The 23,282-nt window shown below is 38.6% G+C and overlaps 1 protein-coding gene across 2 annotated transcripts in view; it reads right to left on the bottom strand.

Moving 5' to 3' along the window:
- The window catches only part of DIP2C (disco interacting protein 2 homolog C), a gene marked incomplete at both ends in the record, with an annotated part of 341,031 nt that overhangs the window by 36,043 nt on the left and 281,706 nt on the right, over positions 1-23,282 (bottom strand). For both annotated transcript variants that reach the window (XM_084253747.1, XM_084253748.1), the window contains 7 exons: positions 937-1,105; positions 8,023-8,153; positions 9,808-9,917; positions 10,001-10,112; positions 11,432-11,553; positions 12,036-12,159; positions 22,548-22,628. In XM_084253747.1, coding sequence (XP_084109873.1) covers positions 937-1,105; positions 8,023-8,153; positions 9,808-9,917; positions 10,001-10,112; positions 11,432-11,553; positions 12,036-12,159; positions 22,548-22,628 — 849 coding nt within the window. The remainder of the gene's footprint in view (positions 1-936; positions 1,106-8,022; positions 8,154-9,807; positions 9,918-10,000; positions 10,113-11,431; positions 11,554-12,035; positions 12,160-22,547; positions 22,629-23,282) is intronic.

Below are 23,282 nucleotides of genomic sequence, written 5' to 3'. Positions count from 1 at the left end.
ATAATTCCAGGTAACAACACATTTATGTAGATAAATCAAAGTTATCTCAGATATTTGTATTTCTTTTCAAACAATGCATTAAATCTGAGTAAGAAAAAAATAATCAGAGAAATGAATGTATTGGTTTAGTATCCGTAAGTGTATAGATAATCTGTCTGCATACACAGATACATATACACAAATGTAATTTATATACATACAGACATATACACATTGAATAGTAGTGAACAGTGAATAGTAGTTGGAATAGAAAAGCAAAACAGGTGATATGATTATTAGCCTCCTAGTTACTTAGATTAAGAACTACTTAGCATGAAAATTTGTATATCAAAATGTTCTTTGTTTAAATGAAGGGAAGTTCTATTCTCACATAATGACAAATATATCCATGTATCTATATACCTATAGCTATATATACACACACACATATACAAATACACACACACACACTACCTTTTGGCTAATTATAAAGATGAATTTTGGTTAGAATTCAGACCCACAGATCAAGATATTCAAGGAGAACAAAAATGAATACATACTTAAATACCAGCATCAGAATAAAACTGACGTAACTGAAAAAGTTAAGAGCTGTGTTCACCAACAAATAAAAAAGCAAGTTAGAACCCTTTAAAATAATCTAATGAAAGTAAAGACATCATGAAATTAAACAACATAAACTCTGACCTATAACTGTGGCAGTGGGATGACAGTCATGTTATAAAACAAGGTTTTCACATGAAAACAGTTTTTTGTAAGCTTCAGGGGATAGTGGATTACTTTGAGCTTTTGTAAAGGATCCTTCTGACTTCACATACTTCCCCTGCACCCTGGGACAATGTGCTTTTCCAAACACCGGGAAGACCCCCGCCCCCTCTACCTCCCCCACCACCACACTCGCACACCTACTTTGAGGCTGGTGCTTGCAGGGCCACTTACCTTGAGGGATTCAGTCTGCGAGCCCAGTCCCTTGGTACAAAGTTCCATCACCGAATAGGAGCAAAACGTATCCCGGACTTTGTACTGACTCACGGCAAGAAGCCACAAGGCCGGATTGGTTTCCAACTCCGAAGGTGGGATAAGAATGGACTGGTGCCCGGAGTAGACACTGTGGGGAGAGAGTGAGAGTTCAGGGAGTGTGGAGAGGCAGGACCAGCCTGCACCTGGGAGGATGCAGGGTCCACGGGGAGAAGCTTTGTCCCTCCAACTCCACGGTGAGGCACTTGCAAACACTAAAGGGAAGTGTGCTTATGAAAACATTCTGAGAAGCTCAGAAGTAGTCTAGGAATAATGATTTGGAGTAATCATTTTGGGCTCTTATTTGAAACCTCTAAAGCCCTTGAAGCTGTTAGTTTTCCTCAAAGTTACACTATGAACAAACTGGATTCTCATTAACAGTAGGGAACGGGTTGACTTTTGTTAAAATGATTGGAATTTTAGAACAGAACTTAGCAAACTAAGTGCTGCCTCTTCCAACAAGAACGGCTGTTCGTTGGTTTGAACACAGTCTACACTAGCTTTCATGTGGGCAGGCAGAGCTGAACAGTGACACAGAGACCAGGGAGCTTAAAATACTTAACAAATGACCACTTGAGAAAAAGCAGGCTTACAAACTGACATCAGAGTGAATGAAAGAAAATTAAGACAATTAGAGAGAGTTTGTCAATTATTTAAGTTTGGAGTCTTCAAAAGGATCTGAACACATCACCAAACAGAAGAACCAAAGAAAATTTATTCACTCTTCATTTTCACTTTATAGCAAGAGAAATGAAGAAAATGATAGGTTACAACTTTTAATTCATTAGTTGATGGAGCAAACATGGTTTTTTAAAATAATGAAGTCTTTGCCAGACTACATTTTTAATGATTTTAATGTTTTTGGTTTATTATTATATCAACATTAATCAATATTATGCATTATAATAAGCTATCCTGGATAAATCACCTTTTAAGGTTTGAGTAAAAGGGATTTCCTAGCTATTAAAAAAATCTCATTGATGAAATCAAGCAGTAAAGCCTAATTGCTGTTACAATAATGAAACTGTTATTTGGCCAATCTCATTTATAAAGTGTTTATAAGAGAATACAACCGGTTAAAAAAAATGTAAGGGAGATAACTTGGTTATTAAAATATACTTTAAACATTTAGAAGGAAAACGATAGTCTTCAGGGATATGACAAAAGGCATTTGTTAGAAGTTTTTATTTCTTTATTTCTCTGTTCCAAAGTTTCATTTAATTTTTTCAAAAGAGAGAGAGAACACATTGACCTATGCTGTGATCTTGTTAAAGGGTTTAATCATTGGAGAAGTAGGGGATTAGGTACTTAAGGTATTACTGTGCTGTATGAATGACTTCCTTTGTCTAAATATACATAAGTTTACCATTTAACCATTTAAAATGTACACTTTAGTGGCATTAATTACATCCACCCTGTTGTGTTATCATCACTACTATCCTACTTCAAAACTGTCCATCATCCTAAATAAAAGCTCTGTCCCAGTTAAACACTAACTCTGTTCTCCAGTCTTGCCTTTCAGTCCTGGTAACCTCCACTCTACTTTCTGTCTCTGAATTTGTCTACTCCAGATCTTTCATATAAGTGGAATCACATAATATTTGTTGTCTTATGTCTGGGTTATTTCATATAGCCTAATACTTTTAAGGTTCACATATTGTAGCACATGTCAGAATTTCCTTCCATTTTAGGGCTGATCATATTCCATTGTATTCCATAGCACATTCATCAATGCAATGGGTGTTTCCACAATTTGGCTATTGTGAATAATGCTGCTGTGAACACTGGTGTAGAAATATCTGCCTGAGTCCATTTTCCATTCTTTTGGATATATACTCAAAATTGGAATTGCTAGATCATATGGTAATTGTATGTTTAATTTTTTGAGGCACTGCCATATTGTTTTGCAGCTGCAGTGTTTTTCATTCCCATCAGCAATGCAAGAGGGTTCCAATTTCTCCATATTCTCTCCAATATTTATTTTCCAATTTTTAAAATTATAGCCATTCTAATGGGTGTGAAGTGCTATCTCATTGTGCTTTTGATTTGCATTTCCCTGATGACTAATGTTGAGCATCTTTTCATGTGCTAATTGATCATTTGTATGTTTTCTCTGGAGAAATGTCTAATTGAGTCCTTTGCCCATTTTTTAGACACTTTTTAAAATTGAGATAACACTGGTTTAAAACACTATGTGATTTAGAGTCACAGAATCACACCTTCTCAGATGCATGTCACCACACCACACCCTCCACCAAGGCACTCACAGTCCTCCACCACAGTACATTGTCCTACGATTGTTTTTTACTGAATTACTGATTGAGGAAATTTAACATGTTCCTGTCTGTTGAAAACTAAAAATCAAAAAGTGTGAAAGTCACCCATCAGAGCTGTACACACACAGACACAGACACACACAAAATGTTATGACAGGACATTATAATGCTACACTGTTTTTTCTCTTGCTTTCTTATTTCAAGTTCTGTAAGCCGGGAATATTAATTATTGATGTCCTCTGAACAAATATCAGAGTAAAACGCTGCCACTTTATTTCAATCGTTCTATCCCAGTCAGTATTCAGGCACAGGCTACATGAAATATATTCAAGCATCTCAATGTACACTCAGATGCCACTATTATTTAAGAGTGCAATAAAAACCCCATTTAAACCAATTTCTCTTTTTAAATGAAAGTACTTCCTCAAGGAGGAATAAATAATCTGTCCAAAGTTTTGAGAAAACACCAAGCCATGAGCTCACCTTCCCTCCATGATCTCCTGCTCATCTACCGAGCAAGTGAAAAATCACAAGAAAGAACTTTTAAGAAGTTTCTTAAATAAAGTCTACCATGTACAAATAACCAAAATCTTTTTTGGATACAACAAGAATAATCAATATCTAAGTACATTTAAAGAATCTGTTTTTGCTCCTTGGATGTCCCTTCGGGATGGAACCTAAATGTTATGGACGACTCAGGTCCAGTCACCAGGATCCCCCAGCCTGCAATCTGTGCCTGCTCCCAGAAGGGCTGTTTAGAGAGCACAGGATTCTGCCCAACCCTCTCACATTGGACCCCCCCAGTAAAAGTCTCTTCCTCCCAACGCCAGCTCACTAACAGTTTTTTTTTTTTTTCTTTTATAGAGGCATGCTTTATTTATTTGTTTGCTGGTTTGTTTGTTTGTTTTGTTTATACATGCACTGGGTACAGTCAGAAGCGCGGGAGGGTGAGAGAATTCACCAGAGCCAGAGCGGGGAGCAGAGCAGGCAGAAGGACCGAAGTACACTGCTGAGGGGAGCAGCGGGCGGCAGGAGAGGTCTGCACGCCATGTGGGACCCTCCTCTGGTGGCCGGGGAGCAGCCGGGGATCAAACCGGCGCCGCAGAGGCCGCGCGCAGTTTCGCAACCCAGCGCTCAACCGCTGCGCCACCGGGGAGGCCCTCACTAACAGTTTTTAGATAGCTTTCTCATTTTTAAAATGAAACATATTCGTTTTCCAGGGATCACACACATTTCATATAACAAGCTTTGTTGATAAATATAACACAGAAGGTATTTTCCCTTTTTCATATATCTTATAATTAATTTCTACTTATTTATAAAATTATTCTCTATTTGTAATTATTGATACCTTTGTATTTAAGTGCTCCTACAATCCACAATCTTCTATTTGTGTGATAAATAATAGATAAATTATCACTGTGTCATTTTCTGTGAATGTGATTGATGGATTCCCCATTACACTACTTGTCTGTTCTTATTTTTGCTCTGAGCCACCGGCCTCTCATTGTACAATAACTGATTGGAAGTGAATGACTCCTCATGTTTCTTAAACTTAAAAAAAAAAATTAAATGAAATTCAAATTGGAATAGGAACCAGTTCCAAGTTGTTTCAATGGACTTTAGAGAACTCTGGAGTGGTACTAACCGGTTTCTGACCAGGAGAAAGGATTAGTATGCTCCAAACTTAAACGTGTTCTTTGAAATCTTGCTGTCATGTAAGTTTTATAAGTATACAATTACACAACCCTGCACATTCCTATGAAGCCCTGTGGAAATGCATGGCAGGTTATTTTTGTAGTCAATATACCAAAACCAAAGATTTATTCTTGGGAAAATCAATTTAGGCCATTTAAATACCACTTTATACTAAGGTTATTTAATAGAGATCAAATGACATTACAATAGATATATCCACATTTCAAAGCCCCGACACCCTGCACAAAAAACTACCTTTTATAAGTAACATTTATCAAACAACATTTCTATGCAAATTTCATCTAACCATGCAATTTGGGAAAACAAACTTCTACCCAGAAGTTCTCATATCCAGAATTGACGTTCTTTAAAATCAGAGCGTCTATTTAGTTTAGAAAACCAGCACCAGATAAGTTTCTCAATATGTGTTGCTTGTTTTTTCACCTTTAAGATAAACTATATCATTCTCAAAAAAATTATACACTCAAGGTCCAAAAACAAACCAAACCGCTCGACAGCACAAGAAGGGGGCTCGTGTCCTCACATGTGCAGAGGGGCTAGAGATCATTTCTGGAGCCCAAGCCTGAACCAGGGCTGTCAGAGCCAGGACAGACAACACAACACTGTCTCCTTCCTCGAAGACCCTCCCAGTGGCAGGCAGCCTCTGAGAAAGAAGACAGAGCAGAGGCATTTGTGTTCAGACAACGCTATTTTACATGGCACGTACAGCCCTTCAGCCTGACTTTGCCACTTAGAGCACAGGATTCTAAAATCAGCCTACGCGCCACATCTGGTGTGATTTTGAATCAGATCCGGAGGAGCTAATTGTCAACTACAATTAGAAGCCTCAGGAAGCAGTAAGCAGGAAAATATAAAATAATGGGAAATTTACTTCACTGAATGGATTTTAACAGAATAGTATCAGTGCCAAAAATGGGCTAATATACCAGGTAGCAGCCTGCACATTATGTACCTTACAAATTGTAATTATCCACTGAAAACATGTGTGCCACCTCTCTGAGAAGTAACTGGGCATGGTTTACTGTTTAACACCGAATGTTATCAACCCATGTATGAATCAGAGTTAATAATACCACCTTAATTAGATTTCTCTGTATGAATTTTATTGCAGCTCAAATTTAAACAGCTTATCTTTCAGACTAAGGATGTTTATATTTTAGTGCCAGGTACCAACCATACTTTACAACATTTGAGCCCCATGTCTCAGAAAATCAAAACATGGCTAAAACTTTATCATGATTTTCCTCTTATTTATGGCAATCTATGGTTTCCATATGATTACCATAATTTTATTTCATAAATGCAATCATAAGGAGACCCAAAATGAAGAAGAAAATCAAATACAAATAACCCACCAATAGCTTTCTTGAGAATGTATATCAGGATAAATTATTTGTGTGAGCAGAATGTTAGCAAATGAAAGGGCTAGGTCTACAGAGTGGAATTCAAGTCTAGAGAATTTCATGCATACTTGTGAAAATTAAATACAGTCTTACTTCTTTCCTCATGCCCATTAATATGATGGAAGACAACATTAAGAAAAATATTAAATAAAAAAAATTCTATTTGCAATCACTTCAGAAGAATAAAATACCTCAGAACAAACCAAGGAGGTGGAGAACCATACAATGAGAACTGTAACACAGTATTAAAGAAGTTAGATAGCAACATAAGGAGACAGAAAGACATTCTATGCTCATGGATGGGAAGAATAATATAACCAAATTACTATCCTACCTAAAAGAGTATACAAATTTAATGAAATCCCCATCAAAATACCAATAATGTTCCTTAGGGAAATTGAACAAAGAATATATTAAAATTTATATGGAACTATGATTGGCCTCAAATAACAAAAGCAGTCATGAGAGGAAAGGAGAGAAACTGAGGCATGTTATTACTTGACTTTATGCTATAAAGTGACAGTACAAAAAACAACATGGCATTGGCATAAAAATAGACACACAGTCATGCAAGAGAACTGAAAGCCCAGAAATAAATCCACATACATATCAATACTCAATTTGTGATAAAGCAGCCATGACTATACAATGGAGAAAGGAGAGACTCTTAAATTAATGATGCTGGGAAAACTGGAAGGTGACATGCCAAAGAAAGAAGTTGGATCACTCTCTAACTCCATGCACAAAAATAAATTCCAAATGGATTAAAGATCTAGATATAAGACTTGCAACAAAATACATATAAAAATTGGCAATATACTGATGACATCAATGACAAAGATGTCTTTGGAGATTAAACCTGCTGTCACAGGAAATAAAATAAAAAATGAACAATTGGGGTTACCTCAAAAGAAAAAACTCTTCCAAAGCCAAAGACAATACACACAGATTAAAAAGACATCTTATTGAACGTGACAAAATATTTATATATTACATAACTGACAAGGGGTAAATATCCAAGAAAAATAAAAAAAAAACTGATAGAATTTAACAAAAGAAAACCAAACAACCCAATTAATAAATGGGCAGCAGGTCTGAACAGACAATCCATCAAAAAAGATATCTAGGAGGCAAGTAGGTACATGGAAAATTGTTGATCATCAACTCCAGTAAGAGAGATACAGGTTAAAACCATGAGCTATCATCTCACACCCTTAAGAAAGGCCCTTTCCACCTAAGTCAGGGAGAAGCTGAAGCCTGAAATACCCACAAATTTAATACGAATTCCAGTCCAACATTAACTTCTAGGATTTAAAGGCAGAAGAACCAAGCTGAAGGCCTGGGATTCCCGTTTGTGAAATATGGGCTCCAAACAGACACAGTTTCTGTTGGAGTCTCAGCAAACTTCCTGGGGACTCATTTTTTCAGCTGCTGTTAATGCAAAATACCACAGCACTGAGGGCCCTGCAGAGAGATGGGCACAGGGACTGACCTGTGATTCAGCTGTGCTGGCCTCTGCTCCACAGTATCAGCATCTTCTCTGCAAGTGGTCTAGAAAGGCTGAAGGTTTCTTTATTTACTGTTTTCAAAGATACTGAAGTGGAACTCACCTGCAGAGGCACCACAGGACAAACCCAAGTCCACAGTAAGGGTCCAGGCAGATGGCCACTTCTCTAGAGGGGTAGAGCTCACACTGCAGTTTAATAGAACGGCAAAAGGCACTGGTGGCTGCGTGAGACATCTGCAAGATAACAGGTGAGTTAAAGGCAAGAAGCAGGACATTCATCCTAAAGACACTGAAGACCACAGGGCACAGTAAATACATGGAGTGTGACTTCTACCGCAGAGACACTACAAGTCAACAAGAACATGAACTGTATGAGCCTGACTTCCATCTTAAAGACACCGCAAGGGTGCACTGAATGCAGGGACCCTGACACCATCCTAAAGACACCAACGACCACACGGCTGCAATAAATCTATAGAGCTTGGCACTGCTTTCAGAGATGGTTTTAGAAGTGAGGGTGATGGCAGTTGAGCTTTAGCTCGGAGAGAGTCTTTCCATCTCAATGAGCAAAACACCCACAAACCTTCCTGGTCCCCTAGGATATAATGACTCTGGCAATTGGATTAACTAGGCTGGCATTTGAATGGCAGGTAAGCGCTGTGTCCCCTGCCCTTGGGTACTGTTGATGAGAATATAAAATGGTGCAGCTATCGTTCAAAATAACATGGGGGGCCCCCCTTAAGAAATGAAAAAAAAAAACCAAAAAACCTGATCCAGCAATTCCACTTCTGGGTATGTACCCAGAAAAAGTGTTCCATTTCTGGGTATATACCCATAACACCTATGTTCATAGCCACATTAATAACAATAGCTAAAATATGGAAGCAACAGTTAACACGTGTCTATCAATGACTGGATAAACAAAATGAGACCTATCCATACAGTGAAATATTAGCCTTAAAAATGGAAGGAATGTCTGACACTTGGTGGGACATGGTTAAACCTTGAGGAAATTATGTTAAGAGAAATAAGTCAGACACTAGAAGAGAAACGACTCTACTTTCGTAGGTACCTGGAGTAGGCAAAATCACAGACAGAAAGCAGATGGTGATTACCAGGGACTAGGGGAGTAAGGGAGGCTGTTGTTTAATGGGTATCAAGTTTCAGTTTTATAAGATGGAAAGAATTATGGAGATAGAAGACAGTGATGGCTACATATTTTGAATTAAAGAACACCATTGAACGGTACACTTAAATTGGTGAAGATGGGAAATTTTATTGTTATGTGTGTGTGTTTTTTTAACCACAATTTAAAAAATTGGGTAGGGAATAAAGTAGATAGAGTAGGAACTAAAAAGCTAAATTGTGCAAACTCAACAGTGAGAACCTGATAATGGGGCAGATAATGGGGAATGGTTTCCTGGGGCTACACGGAATTTAAGAGTCTGCAGCAGGGCCCTATTCTAGGACACACACAGCAGCTCCATTTCTGATAGGAAAGGGATCACTGCAGCTGCCGTAGCAGCAAACTGGCAAGTTAGAACAGAACTCACTTTAAAAAAGCAAGAAAGTCCATGGCAAAGTTTAACAATAGACAGAGTATTGAGATTTGAGAATGAACAAGACAAAAAAAATTTATAGTTTCCTATTATGGGCTAATGAGGCTGTGTTTACATTACCAAAAAAAAAAAAAAAAAAAAAAGGTGGAATATTTGGAAAGAATTAGCCCAGTTAATCTCTGAAATGGTTGTGTACCTCAAGCCTGGGCGAGATGTATAGTGATTCCTCTCCCCATGATGCACTGCAGGTCCCACCCAGTCCTGCTTTGCACAGAACATAAACTGAAAACCCAGGTGACAATACACATCATGCAGACTGCCTGTCTCACCTTTACTCCAGCTAGCATCCCCGTTGTGGACACACTAAAGTCAAGATAAGCTAGCGTGTCTGGGTTGGAAGGTTTGTAGATCTGGGCAGGCCGCTTCTTTGGCAAATCATCTGGAATGCGAGACAAAGCAATTAGCATATCTGACCAAAGGAAGAATAGATAACACACCTGCCTGGCTTGTTGGAGGACTGACCTGTGTCCAGTATGGGGGGCCAGGCCCTGATGTCTACGGCCGCAGCTGCCTCCCTGGACCGTAACAATTTACAGATCAGTTGTGTTGTCATCAAGCAGGCAGAGCGACTCACCTGAAGGTCAGAGAACAGAGAATGCAGTGAAGGAAGGTAAACTGAAGAGGGAGGGGCTGTGAGACCCACTGCTCAGCTGAGGACGCACAGCTAGAGGAGCAGAAAGACCACCAGGTGCAAGTCTGCCCCAAAGAAGCCAGGCTTGGCCAGTGGAACCCCCAGAGAACCAAAAAGCAGACTGAGCTCATGGGGACTGAGGTCCTTGGTCGTTCGCATAGCTAAGAGGGCCCAGTGCTATGATCACACTCAGAGAGGAGCATCACATTCACTGCTCCACGGTTACGGCCTGTCCTATTAGAAGTGCTCTGTGTATCCAGGGACAGTCGTATCTCTCATGGGAGCAACGACCATGAAAGTGTTTCAACTATAAAAAAGTATTTCTATTTTTTTATGATTATATCACATTTTATTTACCACTTATCAGTTGATATGTTTATTCACTTTTGAACAGGAAGCAGCTTTCTATCCCTGGGATAAATTCCACTTAGTCAGGATATGCTATCCTTTTGTTTTTATATTATTTCTTTTCTTTTTTCTTTAAAGATTTATTTATTTATGCATACAAGAGCTGGAGTACAGGCCAGAGGTGTGGGGGGTGAGAGGATTCACCAGAGAAAGAGTGGGGAGCAGAACAGGCAGATCTGAAATATACTGCTGAGGGGAGCAGCGGGCAAGACAGGAGAGGTCTGCTGCGCCATGTGGGTAGCTCCCTTGCTGGGGATTGAACTTGTGCTGCAGAGGCTGGGGGCAGCCTCATAGGTTGTGTCTTAACCCCTAGCGCCACCAGGGAGGCCCTATTTTATTTATTTTCTTTGGTGGCATTGCTGAACTAATCTGTCTCGCATGGCTTTTTCCCCAAGAGGAAAAGCATAGCCAAAGCCTCTTATACTTCTCAAGGCATAACTTTTTAAAAAAACAAAAACTGATACACTCAAAAAGGAATGGACAGTCATAAATCTTGAGGAAAGTGTTTTTTTTTTTTTTTAATGTATGACTTTTTCACTTGGTCAGTCTGCTCCCTGGGTTTGGGGAAGCTTCATGTCCACAGGGATGTGTTCTCTGGGACCTCTTTCTCTAGCGGGCCTTCAATTCTGACCCATCTCAGTAAAGCTCTCCTGTGGGTCTGAAGTTCTCACACACACTTAACTATTGCTTCCGGAAATGGAAGATAAATTCCCTAAGGATAGAAACCAAGTCCTGCCATGTGTCTGGGACTGCAGACCCCACGCAATCCCCAAGAGGGCCCAGGCTCTGTGATCTACGAGGTCGACACTCAGGCCCGGTGCAGGGGAGTGCCAGACAATTCCAGGCAGCCTTACCTCTACGATCATCTTTACGGTGGGCAGCGTTGTAGCGATGTTCTGCGGGTGTGGAGGACGAACGGTGATTGGCACGCAGCCTGCGTACAGGCAGCCATAGAAGGCTGCGATAAGGTCTATTCCTACATGGGGAGAAAAGCTGAAGTTCTCATGTGTGACAAATCACACCATTTAATGGCTGTCAGCAAAAACAACCAGCCCGGAAGAGTCAGAAGGTGAAGTGAGCATCTGAGACTGAACAGATTCCTTCTTTGTCCCTGTGGTTTTAGGAAGCTTCAGAAATCATTTTCACCTGGACTGCTCTTTTAGGCACAAGATGCCAAAGCAGCCCAAAAGCTCAATTTCTGTCATTTCTCTGAGGAATTGCTCAGCTGTATGATTATCAATTTAGTTGCTAAGGATTTAAGTAATATTGACTAAATAAACTACCCCAGCTAGCTAAAAAGGCAAATTTGGACACAAAAGACTATGAAATAGGAGCTTTATTTAAGTCTCTAAACGTTTATTGGAGTTGTCACTATTATCAGCAGTTAGTAGACACAGTGGGAAGCAGTGTCATAGGTGCTGTCCTGCCACACCTGGAACCTCCGAGTCTGCTCTTTACCTGGTGGGTAGACGAGAGCTACGTGGTCCCCATCCTGCAGGTGCCCCCTTTCCATCAGCATCACCGCTATCTTCTCGGCTCGTTTGTGAAGCTGGACACACGTCAGCGAGTTCGCTATTGTACCCTGAGTCACAAGAAGTGGGTAAGATTCCTTCAGTGTGACAGTTTCATTGAGATATACAGCTCATACACACACACACAATTCATTGATTTAAAATGCCCAATTAAATGAATTTCAGCATATTCACAGAATTGTGCAACTTCCACCATGGTCAGTTTTAGAATCTTTTCATCACTCTCCTGAAAAATGTTCTCTCAGTTATGTATCCCATTTTCCTTCCCACTAGGCCAGAAGTACAGAACCAAACAGGCATCTAGATATATTAGTGTTAACAGAAAATATTTTTTTTGACAGGAAGTATTTAAAAAGTAATTACTTGAATTAAGACCTAGCTAAATTTACGAAATAAGTCAACACAATAATTCTGGGGCTTAGTGTGACTGCTACTGGCAGTAAGAATTAGTAGTAAGGCTACAGGACTTGTACTATAAAAAAAAAAAATTGAAAATGTTTTCAAGAAGTCACGCAAAAGTCAAGGGGTGAATACACACACACACACACACAAATGTCACAAATTTAAAGGCCACTAAATAAAAAATGCATTAAATTCACTTTATGTAGAGTTTTTAAACATACAGAAATAAGCAAAAAACATACTTGGATTGAGTACCTTTCTAAATGGTTGTTAGGACTTACTATTTAAACCGTGAAGAAAAGTATGCAGATACTGTAAGCAATAAGCATATAACTAACCAAAAACTTTTCCTGGGGATGCATTTTACAACTATAGTTCATTTGCACAAATCCCCAGGTGTGAAGAGATCATTGTACACAATTGTTTTAAAAAGCAACAGGCATACTGATCAGCAAAATACAGGGTTAGAAAGACTCCCGAAACTAAAGCTCAATCATGGATAATCACAGCCCAGGAGCTTTTATTTAGGGTGGTAGCTTCAAGAGAGAGTGGATGAGCTTTCTAGACAGAAGACTCTCGGGGACTGGACACAAGCTCTGGTTAGTGTTCTGTACACAAATGCCAATTATGGAGAAAGAAGTCCAAAGGGAAGTGGTGTGAGCAGCCAACAGTTGCACAGAGGAGAAGATTTTGTGGAAAGAAGAGACCAGAACCTCTGGGCCATTAAATAGCATCAGGAACGTTGGGGGAAGGATTTAAAAACTGACTAAGAAAAACTGACTCTTGATATCTTGCTGCTTAGAGTTTATGGATATTATGTCATGTGTTATTTGATAGCAAGTCCTATCAGTCAAGCTGTAGATCATATCACATCATGTGTACACTAGCCACATCACATAATGACATACACCCTATGAAGACATGTCATCTCCCACACATGCTAGCATATCACACATGGTCATACCATGCCATGTCATAGTACTGTCATGTCAGCTCACTGTAAAATTCAGGAAGCTAAAGGAAGGGCAGAACTTTGGCTGAGGGATCTGAGGTTTTCTTCCTAAGGAATGGGAGTCAGGCTGTACCTAACACTAGATGAGATGAGAAAAGCAGGCAAGCCTGTTTCAGACACGGGTTTCATGGTGACTACAAGGAACTCCAGGTGCTCAGGCACCTGGTGTTTTACTCTGTGCACCAGAAGGGAAGGGTCAACCAGTTGCTTTCCTCATAAGCCAGGGTGTTAGAAATGCTCTGTAAGGCTCTTCCTAGGAGATGGTCTTTAACAGATAAGGGGATAAATCAACTACTGAGGACAACCTGGAACGCCCAATTTCAAGATAAGCAATGAACAGAGGAAGCTGAAATGTCTCTGTGAACTAAACCACATGAAAACTGGTCTGATAACTAGATATCTACATTAGCCATTCAGGCAAGAGTTATACTGTTGGCATTTCCTTTTCTACGTCTTTTATCTACTGCCTTAAATAGCAAGAGGTACCTCTGCACACTAGGATTTTGGTGTTTTGTTTTTTATTTTTATTTTTTTGTGGGACCCTTGCTGGCAGCCGGGGAACGAACTGGGGCTGCAGAGGCTGCAGGCAGCCTCACAGCCCAGCACTCAACTGCTGTGCCATCAGGGGAGGCCTGGATTTTGGTGTTTTGTAACTCTAAGCAGCCATAACTTCTTAAAGTTGCAACTACCCAAACTTGTCAAGAAGGCATAGTTAAAATCTATTTTTCAGGCTTTACTTGCATAGCAAAAAAAAAAAAAAAAAAAAAAAAAAAGTTAGCAAACATTTAAAAGAGGTTGGCATTTGTTGAATCGGTCTCCCCAAAAGGTTTCACAGGTTCTTCCCCAAGATGTCCAGGGTGGGCCTTTTCCAATATGTGTCACCTTGTTCACTTCAGGCCCTGTGAGCCTTTAAGAAACTCTCACCATTACTGAAAGAAGGCAGATTACCTAGACTTACGTTACCTCCAGAAACAACCTTTGTAACCTAGAAACCTGGATTAAGGAAAGGCAAAGTTTTGTCTTATGAAGTCATTCCCTACTCATTATTTGAAACCCTCTCCCCTTTCTTTGACACCCCAGGCCCCGACGCTATTCCTTAGCATAGGCTATAAGCTCCAGTTTTTTCCCATTTACTTAGGATTTACAGCCAAGTAAATTCTCCATATATATGTTATTAATTTTTGTCCTATTCTCCTACTAATCTTTCTGATGTTGGTTTGTCCAGCCTCAGAAGAACTCAGAAGGGTGGAGGAATGTTCTCCTGCATCCCTGTAATTTGGCAAGGCAGCCAACAGGCTTATCAGAAGACTGGAAGTTGCTTCTTTCCCTGAATAGCTGCAAAAGATGAGATCAGGACTTTGGGCAAGGCTGGCTTAATATGGTAAAGATTTTTATTACATCAGACTCCTGATCCCTCCCCTTTTAGAAATCTAATGGAAACCAAATGGAGAATTTATTTCCCTCTCTAAGTTTGATTAGCAGGAGAAAATATTAAAGAAGCTAGCTTCTTCGGTCTTGTGCAACTCTTTGAGTTTAAGGATTTCATCCTTAATTACGGTGGATCTTTTGGGTCTTGTCTCTCCTAGAGCCTTGACGGTCACTCCTAAAGATGGCATTTGGTTCCTCTATCTCCTCCTTCAGTCACCCTCTTGAGACTTCATTTTTAATCACTGTTGTTTGGTTTTAGTTGAGTTACTAACAAAGGACTTTCCTTCCTTAATTATTTCTTTTTGAGAAGTGAGATTTGGTCATGTTTTGTCATGCTATGATAAGTTTATTAACTATTTCCAACTCAAGGCCCAGAAAACAGGTTCTTCTGCTTCTAAAGTGCTGTTCTGTTCTCTGGGTAGGAGATTTGGGTGCAGATTTGCTAGGTTTTCTGATCTTGAGGTCTGGGTAAAAGTATTTCCACCCACATACTCTGCTTCCTGTACTGTTATAAGAGAGACTCTTAATGTGCACTATGGTAAAAATGTCCTTCTAAGGAAATATTAGAAACCAAAGCAAGATACAAATTTGGTGGGCATGTATCAAGCATTTAAAAGCAGTTAGAGCTCTTGTCACCTAAATGGAGTCTCCTATGAAAGGGACAAATTGGTCACAGAATAAGTTAGATTAGTACCTGCCAACCACAAGAAAGATCTGTGCACCACGATCCCCCGAACCCTGTAGCATATCTCTCCTAGGGTTTAGATTTTTGACTCTAAGAGACTCAAGGCTTTAACTGAAAGCTGTTTATGTGCATTGAGTCTTTCCTTTTGTCATGTTTTATGCTGTGAGTGAACATCTCTGGATTTTTGCTTAAGTTATAAATAATGTCTATTGATTGGCTGAGTAGCTCTTGAATTGGAAAACTTCTAAATTGCTTTAATTCTATTGTATATTGCTAACAATGAACATTATAGAGAGCTCTCAATTCAAATTTGTCTTGTTTCCAAGCAACTGAATCAGAAAAATAAGAGGAAGGAAATATAAAATGGTGTCTTGGTTAGCCTTAGGAAATGTCTTAATTAGACAAAAGCACAAAAATCAAACTTAAAACATTGTTTTTTCAAAGTCTCATCTCTCTGGGTCAACAATACTAAAGATGTCTTTAAGATTATAATGGTCACTAGGGGGCTCTTTTGAGTTTCCAAAACTTGTCTTTTTAAGAAACCCGTATATTTAAAAAGAAGAAAAATTGATTGATATCCTGAATAGCCTTAATAAAAACAGCAGAAAAGAAGATAGGAAATCTCATTCTAACTCTTTTTTCTCCTCCTCCTTATGTCCAACACTGACTGTCTGCCTTTGTGGTATTCTTTCTAAAGAAAAAAAAATCATAGAATTAGATGTTTTCTTTTACTCTTTTGCCATTTTGCTATGGGATTGGCCTCAAAATATTGCTGAACAGAGATAGGGCATTCCCATCATCAGCCTTTAGGGAATTATCCGTCTGTCTTCAGTGATCTATGGAAGGATTCTGAGGCTTTCTAATACTGTCAGAAATATTTTCTGTTCATTTTGACTGAAAATTGACAAGATATTTGAAAGGAATCTTATAATAACTCTGTGGTTAATGACTTGGTCAAATTGGAAAATGATATTCAGACACTGATAGGAAAATTTTCTGGCTTTCTCCCTGAAGCAAAGACAAAGCCTTCTTGCAAAACCTAATTATGAGTCTAGAAAGTGGTAGCACTCCCTTTTCTTAACTAGATGAAATAAGAAACAGGAGAAAGAAAATGTTTGAATGCTGATTTGAGTCTGACAGTAGGCTTGTATGAAAGTAAGTGTATGCATGTCCTCCTATATGTAACTGCTTTACCTTGGATGGTATTACAAAAAAAATCATTGGCCTATGAAAATTAATTACCTACATAGTATTTCTAAATTCAGAAAAATAACAGAAACTCACCCAAATGTTTTTCAAGATCATGTGATTTGGGACAAGTTTTGGTTGATGAAAACTAGCTTAATATTTAATGGTTTAATATGAAAAATACATGTCTTTAGAATTATAACATTGGGTGTAATTCTTTTATTATACCTGGGTTTATTAATCAGAATTTGTTCATGTTATCTAACAGGAAAAATAAGTGACTTGGTCTCAAGAAGTGTTAGTGTCTAGTATCAAACAGGCCTAAGATGAAATCATTTGTGCTATGTATATGTCACCAAATCTACCTTTAACCTAGGAATGTCGACCTGAATTTTCCTGATTAGGTAAACCTGTCTGAAAAGTAAATGGTTTAAATAAAGTAGATAGGAATTTCTAGCAATAGTTTTATTAGTCTCAAGATATTTTATTAACCTGAGACTTTAAAGCTAAGTTAAATAGTGAAAATTCTTTGAATATCTAGGTCATGCTACTGAAATATTAATTACTGAATTTAGAAGCAATTTTGGCTTCTTAGTGAAGACCAAAGAGTTGTGGGACTAACACATCCATGTGTCACCTAGAAAACTGTACTAAAAAGAAGCGCATGTTCTGAAAGTTAGGAATATTTGTCAGGCTTTCAATCCAAGGACAGACACTGGTCTAACAGTTTTTACAACTGCTTGCAATTGGAAATTAAGGATTTAAGTGTTGAATTTATGAATTTAAAGCTAATGGAAATAAGGGAAACAGCTCTCTGTAAAGAAAGTAAGATGTATGTTTTGAAAAATGGAGAAGGATTAAGGAATGGAGATATATTTGCTGAGGATAAAGAAGAAATCTGTCTTAGGATGAAGTATACTTTTTTTTTATTTTTTTTTTTTAGAGGCATGTTTTTTTTTTATTTATTTGTTTGTTTGTTTGTTTTTTGTTTATACATGCACTGGGTACAGTCAGAAGTGCGGGAGGGTGAGAGAATTCACCAGAGCCAGAGCGGGGAGCAGAGCAGGCAGAAGGACCGAAGTACACTGCTGAGGGGAGCAGCGGGCGGCAGGAGAGGTCTGCGCGCCATGTGGGACCCTCCTCCGGTGGCCGGGGAGCAGCCGGGGATCGAACTGGCGCCGCAGAGGCTGCGGGCAGCTTCGCAACCCAGTGCTCAACCGCTGCGCCACTGGGGAGGCCCAGGATGAAGTATACTTTTTGAATGAGATGAAGGAAATATATTAAAATGTGAAAATGTGAAAAAAAGAGGAATGTGTAGAAGGTTTGCGAGAAAGGAATCTTCTTTGGGAAAGAAACTATATCTGGTCAAGTTGGATAAGAGCAAATGAACTATCATGAGGATTTAAGATTAAGCTTTAATATCAGAAGTGTACTTAAGTAAACAAACTTTATTTCTTTCATCTGCTACAAGGACAAAAGTATTCCTAAACTGCTGTCAGTTTTTAATTGTAAACTGTTTAAGTAATCTGAAGATCTAATGCTTCAAATGAGTTATCTTTACATTAGGCCCTGTGATTAAGAGAAACCTAGACTTCTATGTATTAAGAACTGAATCAGGTTGGGAGTCATATAAAATTACTGTTTGCCTTTGAAGTCTTTCAGTGTCACTTCAGTTAAAAGGGTAATTTAAATATTGTTTCATAATCTATGGAAGTATTTTATTTATTTATTTTATTTTTATATTCCCCATACAATTGCAACTCCCTGATTTTGACCCCAAACCCTCCTTTCCCTGCCCTCCCCCATAGTGTGTCTCTGGTTCATAGTTGTTTGTTGATTTTGATTTTTTCTTTCTTATAGTTATTCTTTTTCCAGGTCCCTTATTTAAGTTTTCTAGATTCCTGCTATGAGTGAGACCATCCGGTATTTTTCCTTTTCTTTTTGGCTTATTTCGCTGAGCATGATCCCTTCCAGCTCCATCCATGTTGCTGCAAATGGCATGAGTTTATTCTTTTTGATTGCTGAGTAGTGTTCCACAGTGTATATGTACCACATCTTCTTGATCCAATCATCTATTTTTGGGCATTTGGGTTGTTTCCAAAGCTTAGCTATTGTAAATAGTGCTGCTATAAACATAGGGGTGCAGGTGTTCTTTGGAATTGATGTTTCTGTGTCCTTTGGGTAAATACCTAGGAGTGGAATTGCTGGATCATATGGAAGCTCTATCTTTAGTAGGTTGAGGAATCTCCACCCAGCTTTCTATGGAAGTGTTTTAAACATTTGATACTTTTTGACTAAATTCCTCCCCTCCCAAAGAAATCAGAATTCTAATAATTTTAATTTAATTTAATTTAAAAAAAATTTTTAAAACTTTTTTTTAAAGATTTATTTATTTATGCATACAAGAACTGGGGTATAGGCCAGAGGAGTGGGAGTGGGGGCGGTGAGAGGATTCACCAGAGACAGAGTAGGGAATAGAACAGGCAGATTGACTGAAATACACTGCTGAGGGAGCAGCGGGGAGACAGGAGAGGTCTGCTGCACCATGTGGGCTGCTCCCTGGACGGCTGGGGGATCGAACTCATGCTGCAGTGGCTGTGGATAGCTTAATAGGTCTTAACCCCTTGCACCACCAGAGGCCATAATTTTAATTTTAATCTTATAAAAATTGTCCTCTGCCATTTTGAAAGAGGTTAAAACAAATTAGACTATTTGATATGTTGAAATTTCATGGGGAGTATCCTCCAATAAGGCATAATATTAACCTTTATAGATATATTTATGTGAAATTAATAGGGGCATTCCAAAGTTATATGAAATTCCTAAAAATCTGATATGTCATTCTACTTATTATTCTAAACTATTGTATGCCACAAAATTGTGCAAATTTCCTTATAAATTGCTTTATAATCAAATCTTTAATTATGATCATTTTAAAGTCTTTTGTCATTTATAGAAGCTATATTTACTCTGAAATTTTGCCTTCATAATGCTTTACAGGAAAGGGCTTTGACATACACTCTGGAATATAGGTTTATCATGAAACTGAACTAGATAAGAGATTTCAGAGCTTATGGAAAAAACTGGCTCAAAAGTAGTAACAAAGATAAAAAAATTAACTACATGGGGCTGAATGCACTAATGAGAATGAGAACTATTTTAAATGACTTTTTGTTTGAGACATACTGGTTCTTCTTTGTCTTGCTTTTTCCAAATTGAAGAAAGCTTTTTCTCCCTTTGTTTAAAAGCTGACTTTGACCTGTAGTAATTTAGTAAATTACACCTTTTGTGAGCAGAACTGAAACGGATGCTTTTTTTCTCTCCCTGGTATCATGGGAATGTGAAAGCTTTTAGAAAGTATTCTTATTTTCACACGATTATTTGCATAAACCCTACACAAATCTTTTGGTTTTATTAGCATATCTTTGATTGAAATGTAATATTTGAGATCTGACCAATTTTCAAAAGAATGATTGAACTTATTGAGACAACAAAGAAAAATCAGCCTGATACCCTACTTAAAGGGTTCCAGACAGTCTACCAGGAGAGTGATGAAAAGTCACTTTTGGCAGCTTTAGACATTTTGGGGACCTCAAGAAGAGAGGGATTAATCCAAAGATGTGGGGACTGAATGTGGAGTCTGATATTGAGACCTTGGCATGCTTCTTGAGTGCTGAGGCTCTTAAAAGCTCAGTTTGAGGCCTCCCTGATGGCGCAGGCGGTTGAGTGCAGCATTGTGAAGCTGTCTGCAGCCTCTGCAGCGCGGGTTCAATCCCGGCCAGCTAGGTAGATACCCACATGGTAAGGCAGACCTCTCCTGTCTCTCTTGCTGCTCCCCTCAAGCAGTGTATTTCAGTCATTCTGCCTGTTCTGTTCCCTGCTATATCTCTGGTGAATCCTCTCACCCCTCCTCACATCTGGCCTGTACCCCAGTTCTTGTATGCATGAATAAATAAATCTTTAAAAAAAAAAGCTCAGTTTGAGATTCCTTATGAAAAAGTCCAGCAATGAGACTATATGACTAAATTATTATTCCCAGAGTACTTGTGCAAATAACAGGTCAAATTTACTGAAGCTCAACTTAATCTGCAAACAAATAATTTTATTGTGATTATTTGGTAAAACTGGGGTGAAGGTCAAGGGAAAACTAGTCCTAGCTACTAGTCCTCTTGTCATTTTGGAGGTTTTAGCTTTTTACTTGTAAAATAGATTAGATCCTGAACTTTTCTTTTATCTGGCTATGACTCTCCAAATTAGTATTTCCAGTTCTTTCCCCCATTCTTTTTGACTTGAAATTACGAGAACTAATAATGTCCTTTTTCTGAAGCTATGTAAGCTGGAGATGGGGAGCTTCACTTAAGTGCCAGAGAAATCACAATGATTGTATGGAAATTTCTTATAACTGCTACTCTACTCAGAAGAGTAAAGTACTTAATGACATCAAATACAACTTCCTGCTGTCGTGTCATCTGAAGATGCTTTGAGACTGACACCTAGAAATCTCCACTGGCTGCCTTTAGAACTCCCAACTAGATTTTTGATATATTTCAATAATTAACCTTTTCCTTTTGTTTTCATAAAAATGCCACTTGTTATTATAGGTGCACAATTAGAATTATCTTAGCAGCTCACTTAACAGTCTCACTTCCAGGAATTGGGCATATTTGTTTAACTATACTGAACTATTCTCAAGACAAAGAGATGTTCCATGGGAAAAACTGTAGGATTGGCCTCCCCCAAAATGTCCCAAGATTGAGAGTAAGTCTTTTCCAATATGTCCGATCTTAGTATGTAGACCTAAGGTTAATCAAGGTCTGTGGGTCTTGGGAGAAACTATTACCATTATTTAAAGAATTCAGGTAACATACATTTAGGGACATCTCCAGAAACAGCCTTTTTATTGGAGAAACCCATCTTATGACAGGCAAACATTCAGAGGCAAGGTTCTGTCATGATGTCATCACCTTTTTGTCATGTGAAATGCCCTCCTCTCTCCTTGATGCCCTTAAGACTTCTAGCACAGGACACAAACCCTTGGTTTTTCCTATTCACTTTATAACTTGCAGCTTGTATGTTCTCCATACATATGGAATTAAATTTGGTCCTTTTCTACTTACTACTCTATCTGATGTTTATTTGTTTGCTTGTCTAGCCACAGAAAAACCCAGAGGGGTGGAGGAATATATTCCCCTGACCCTTGATATATTTAATTTTTTATTGCTAATAGTATTTGCTTATATTTTTAAGGCCTCATTCTTAACAATTATTATGGAATAATAATTGATGAGTTTGCTTTTCTAGTGTACAAAGTAATCATGAAGTTTATCCTCAGAAAAATAGGAATTATTTTCCTTCTGAAGAATGAAAATCTATAAAACAGAACTTTTTGCTTAAAGAAAAGTTTAGGGGTAAAAATAAAGAAATAATTGTTTCAGATCTCCAACTGTTCTCTGTTGTAGATATCATTCATCACTCATTTTTTCGGGCAATATTGCAACAAAGTACTGCTAAAATATATATAAATGTAAAAATATTAATGTGTACATACACAAATTCTTATATTTAAAAGCAATTAAGTAAAAATGTCTCTGCCAAAAGCACAACACATACATCAAAGGAATTCACCAAGACTCAAGTAAAAGGGTGTCAGGAATATGGTAAAGATGTGGGAAGGCCTGGCCCCCAAAGGTGAGCACCCACACAGGTGAACTTGCGTGCCTCACCCTACAGTTGAGCAGCGTATACAGGACGTGGTCAGGGGTGGTCTGGGCTCTCCACTGCAGGACTTCCGACAGGAACAGGAACTGCAACAAAGCACAGTCATTAGCATAGGATCATCCCAATTTAGTGGGGAGGGCTAATCTTATTAGGGGCATGGGTAGAGTCAGTGCTTTTAGGATGCTTCTCCACTGAGGAATGAGGACACCCCTCACAAATATAGTAACCAAGTGCTTTTAGTGTTTTTCCTGCAGTAGGATTCATTCCACGGGATTTAGAGTCACAGGTTTAAGGGTTGGTGTTGTATTCCCGATGAGAGATGTTTTCTAAATTTGCCTAAGGTTAGCGGGAATGCCGTTCCCTTATAGACTGAGTGGCCAACACAGACAATCCCTTCTCCTGGGATTTCAGAAGTTGCAATTGTGATTTCTGTGGGCTGTCATGGCAAAATCAGATCTATCCTGTTTTTAAAAATGGAATAAATTTTTAAATTGTTGCATTTAGAATGGCAATCCGCTGATAGTATTGCAAATAAACAGATTATATGTATCCTACTGTAGTAAAAACATCAGCTCTATTTCACACTAGGACACAGAGCTAGTGTTAGGATATAGGAAACACCCACGTACAACCCGTAATGCATTTGGCTCACAGAAATGTACTATGAGGGGGCAACATGGTGATGAAGTGATTTCAGGGAACATGTTACTGTTATCAAATTGGCAATACTTCAAATGATT

This window comes from Talpa europaea (assembly GCF_964194135.1).
Source record: "Talpa europaea genome assembly, chromosome: 14".
In the NCBI taxonomy this organism is placed as follows: domain Eukaryota; kingdom Metazoa; phylum Chordata; class Mammalia; order Eulipotyphla; family Talpidae; genus Talpa; species Talpa europaea.
This window is presented reverse-complemented; position numbering and strand designations above follow the sequence as displayed.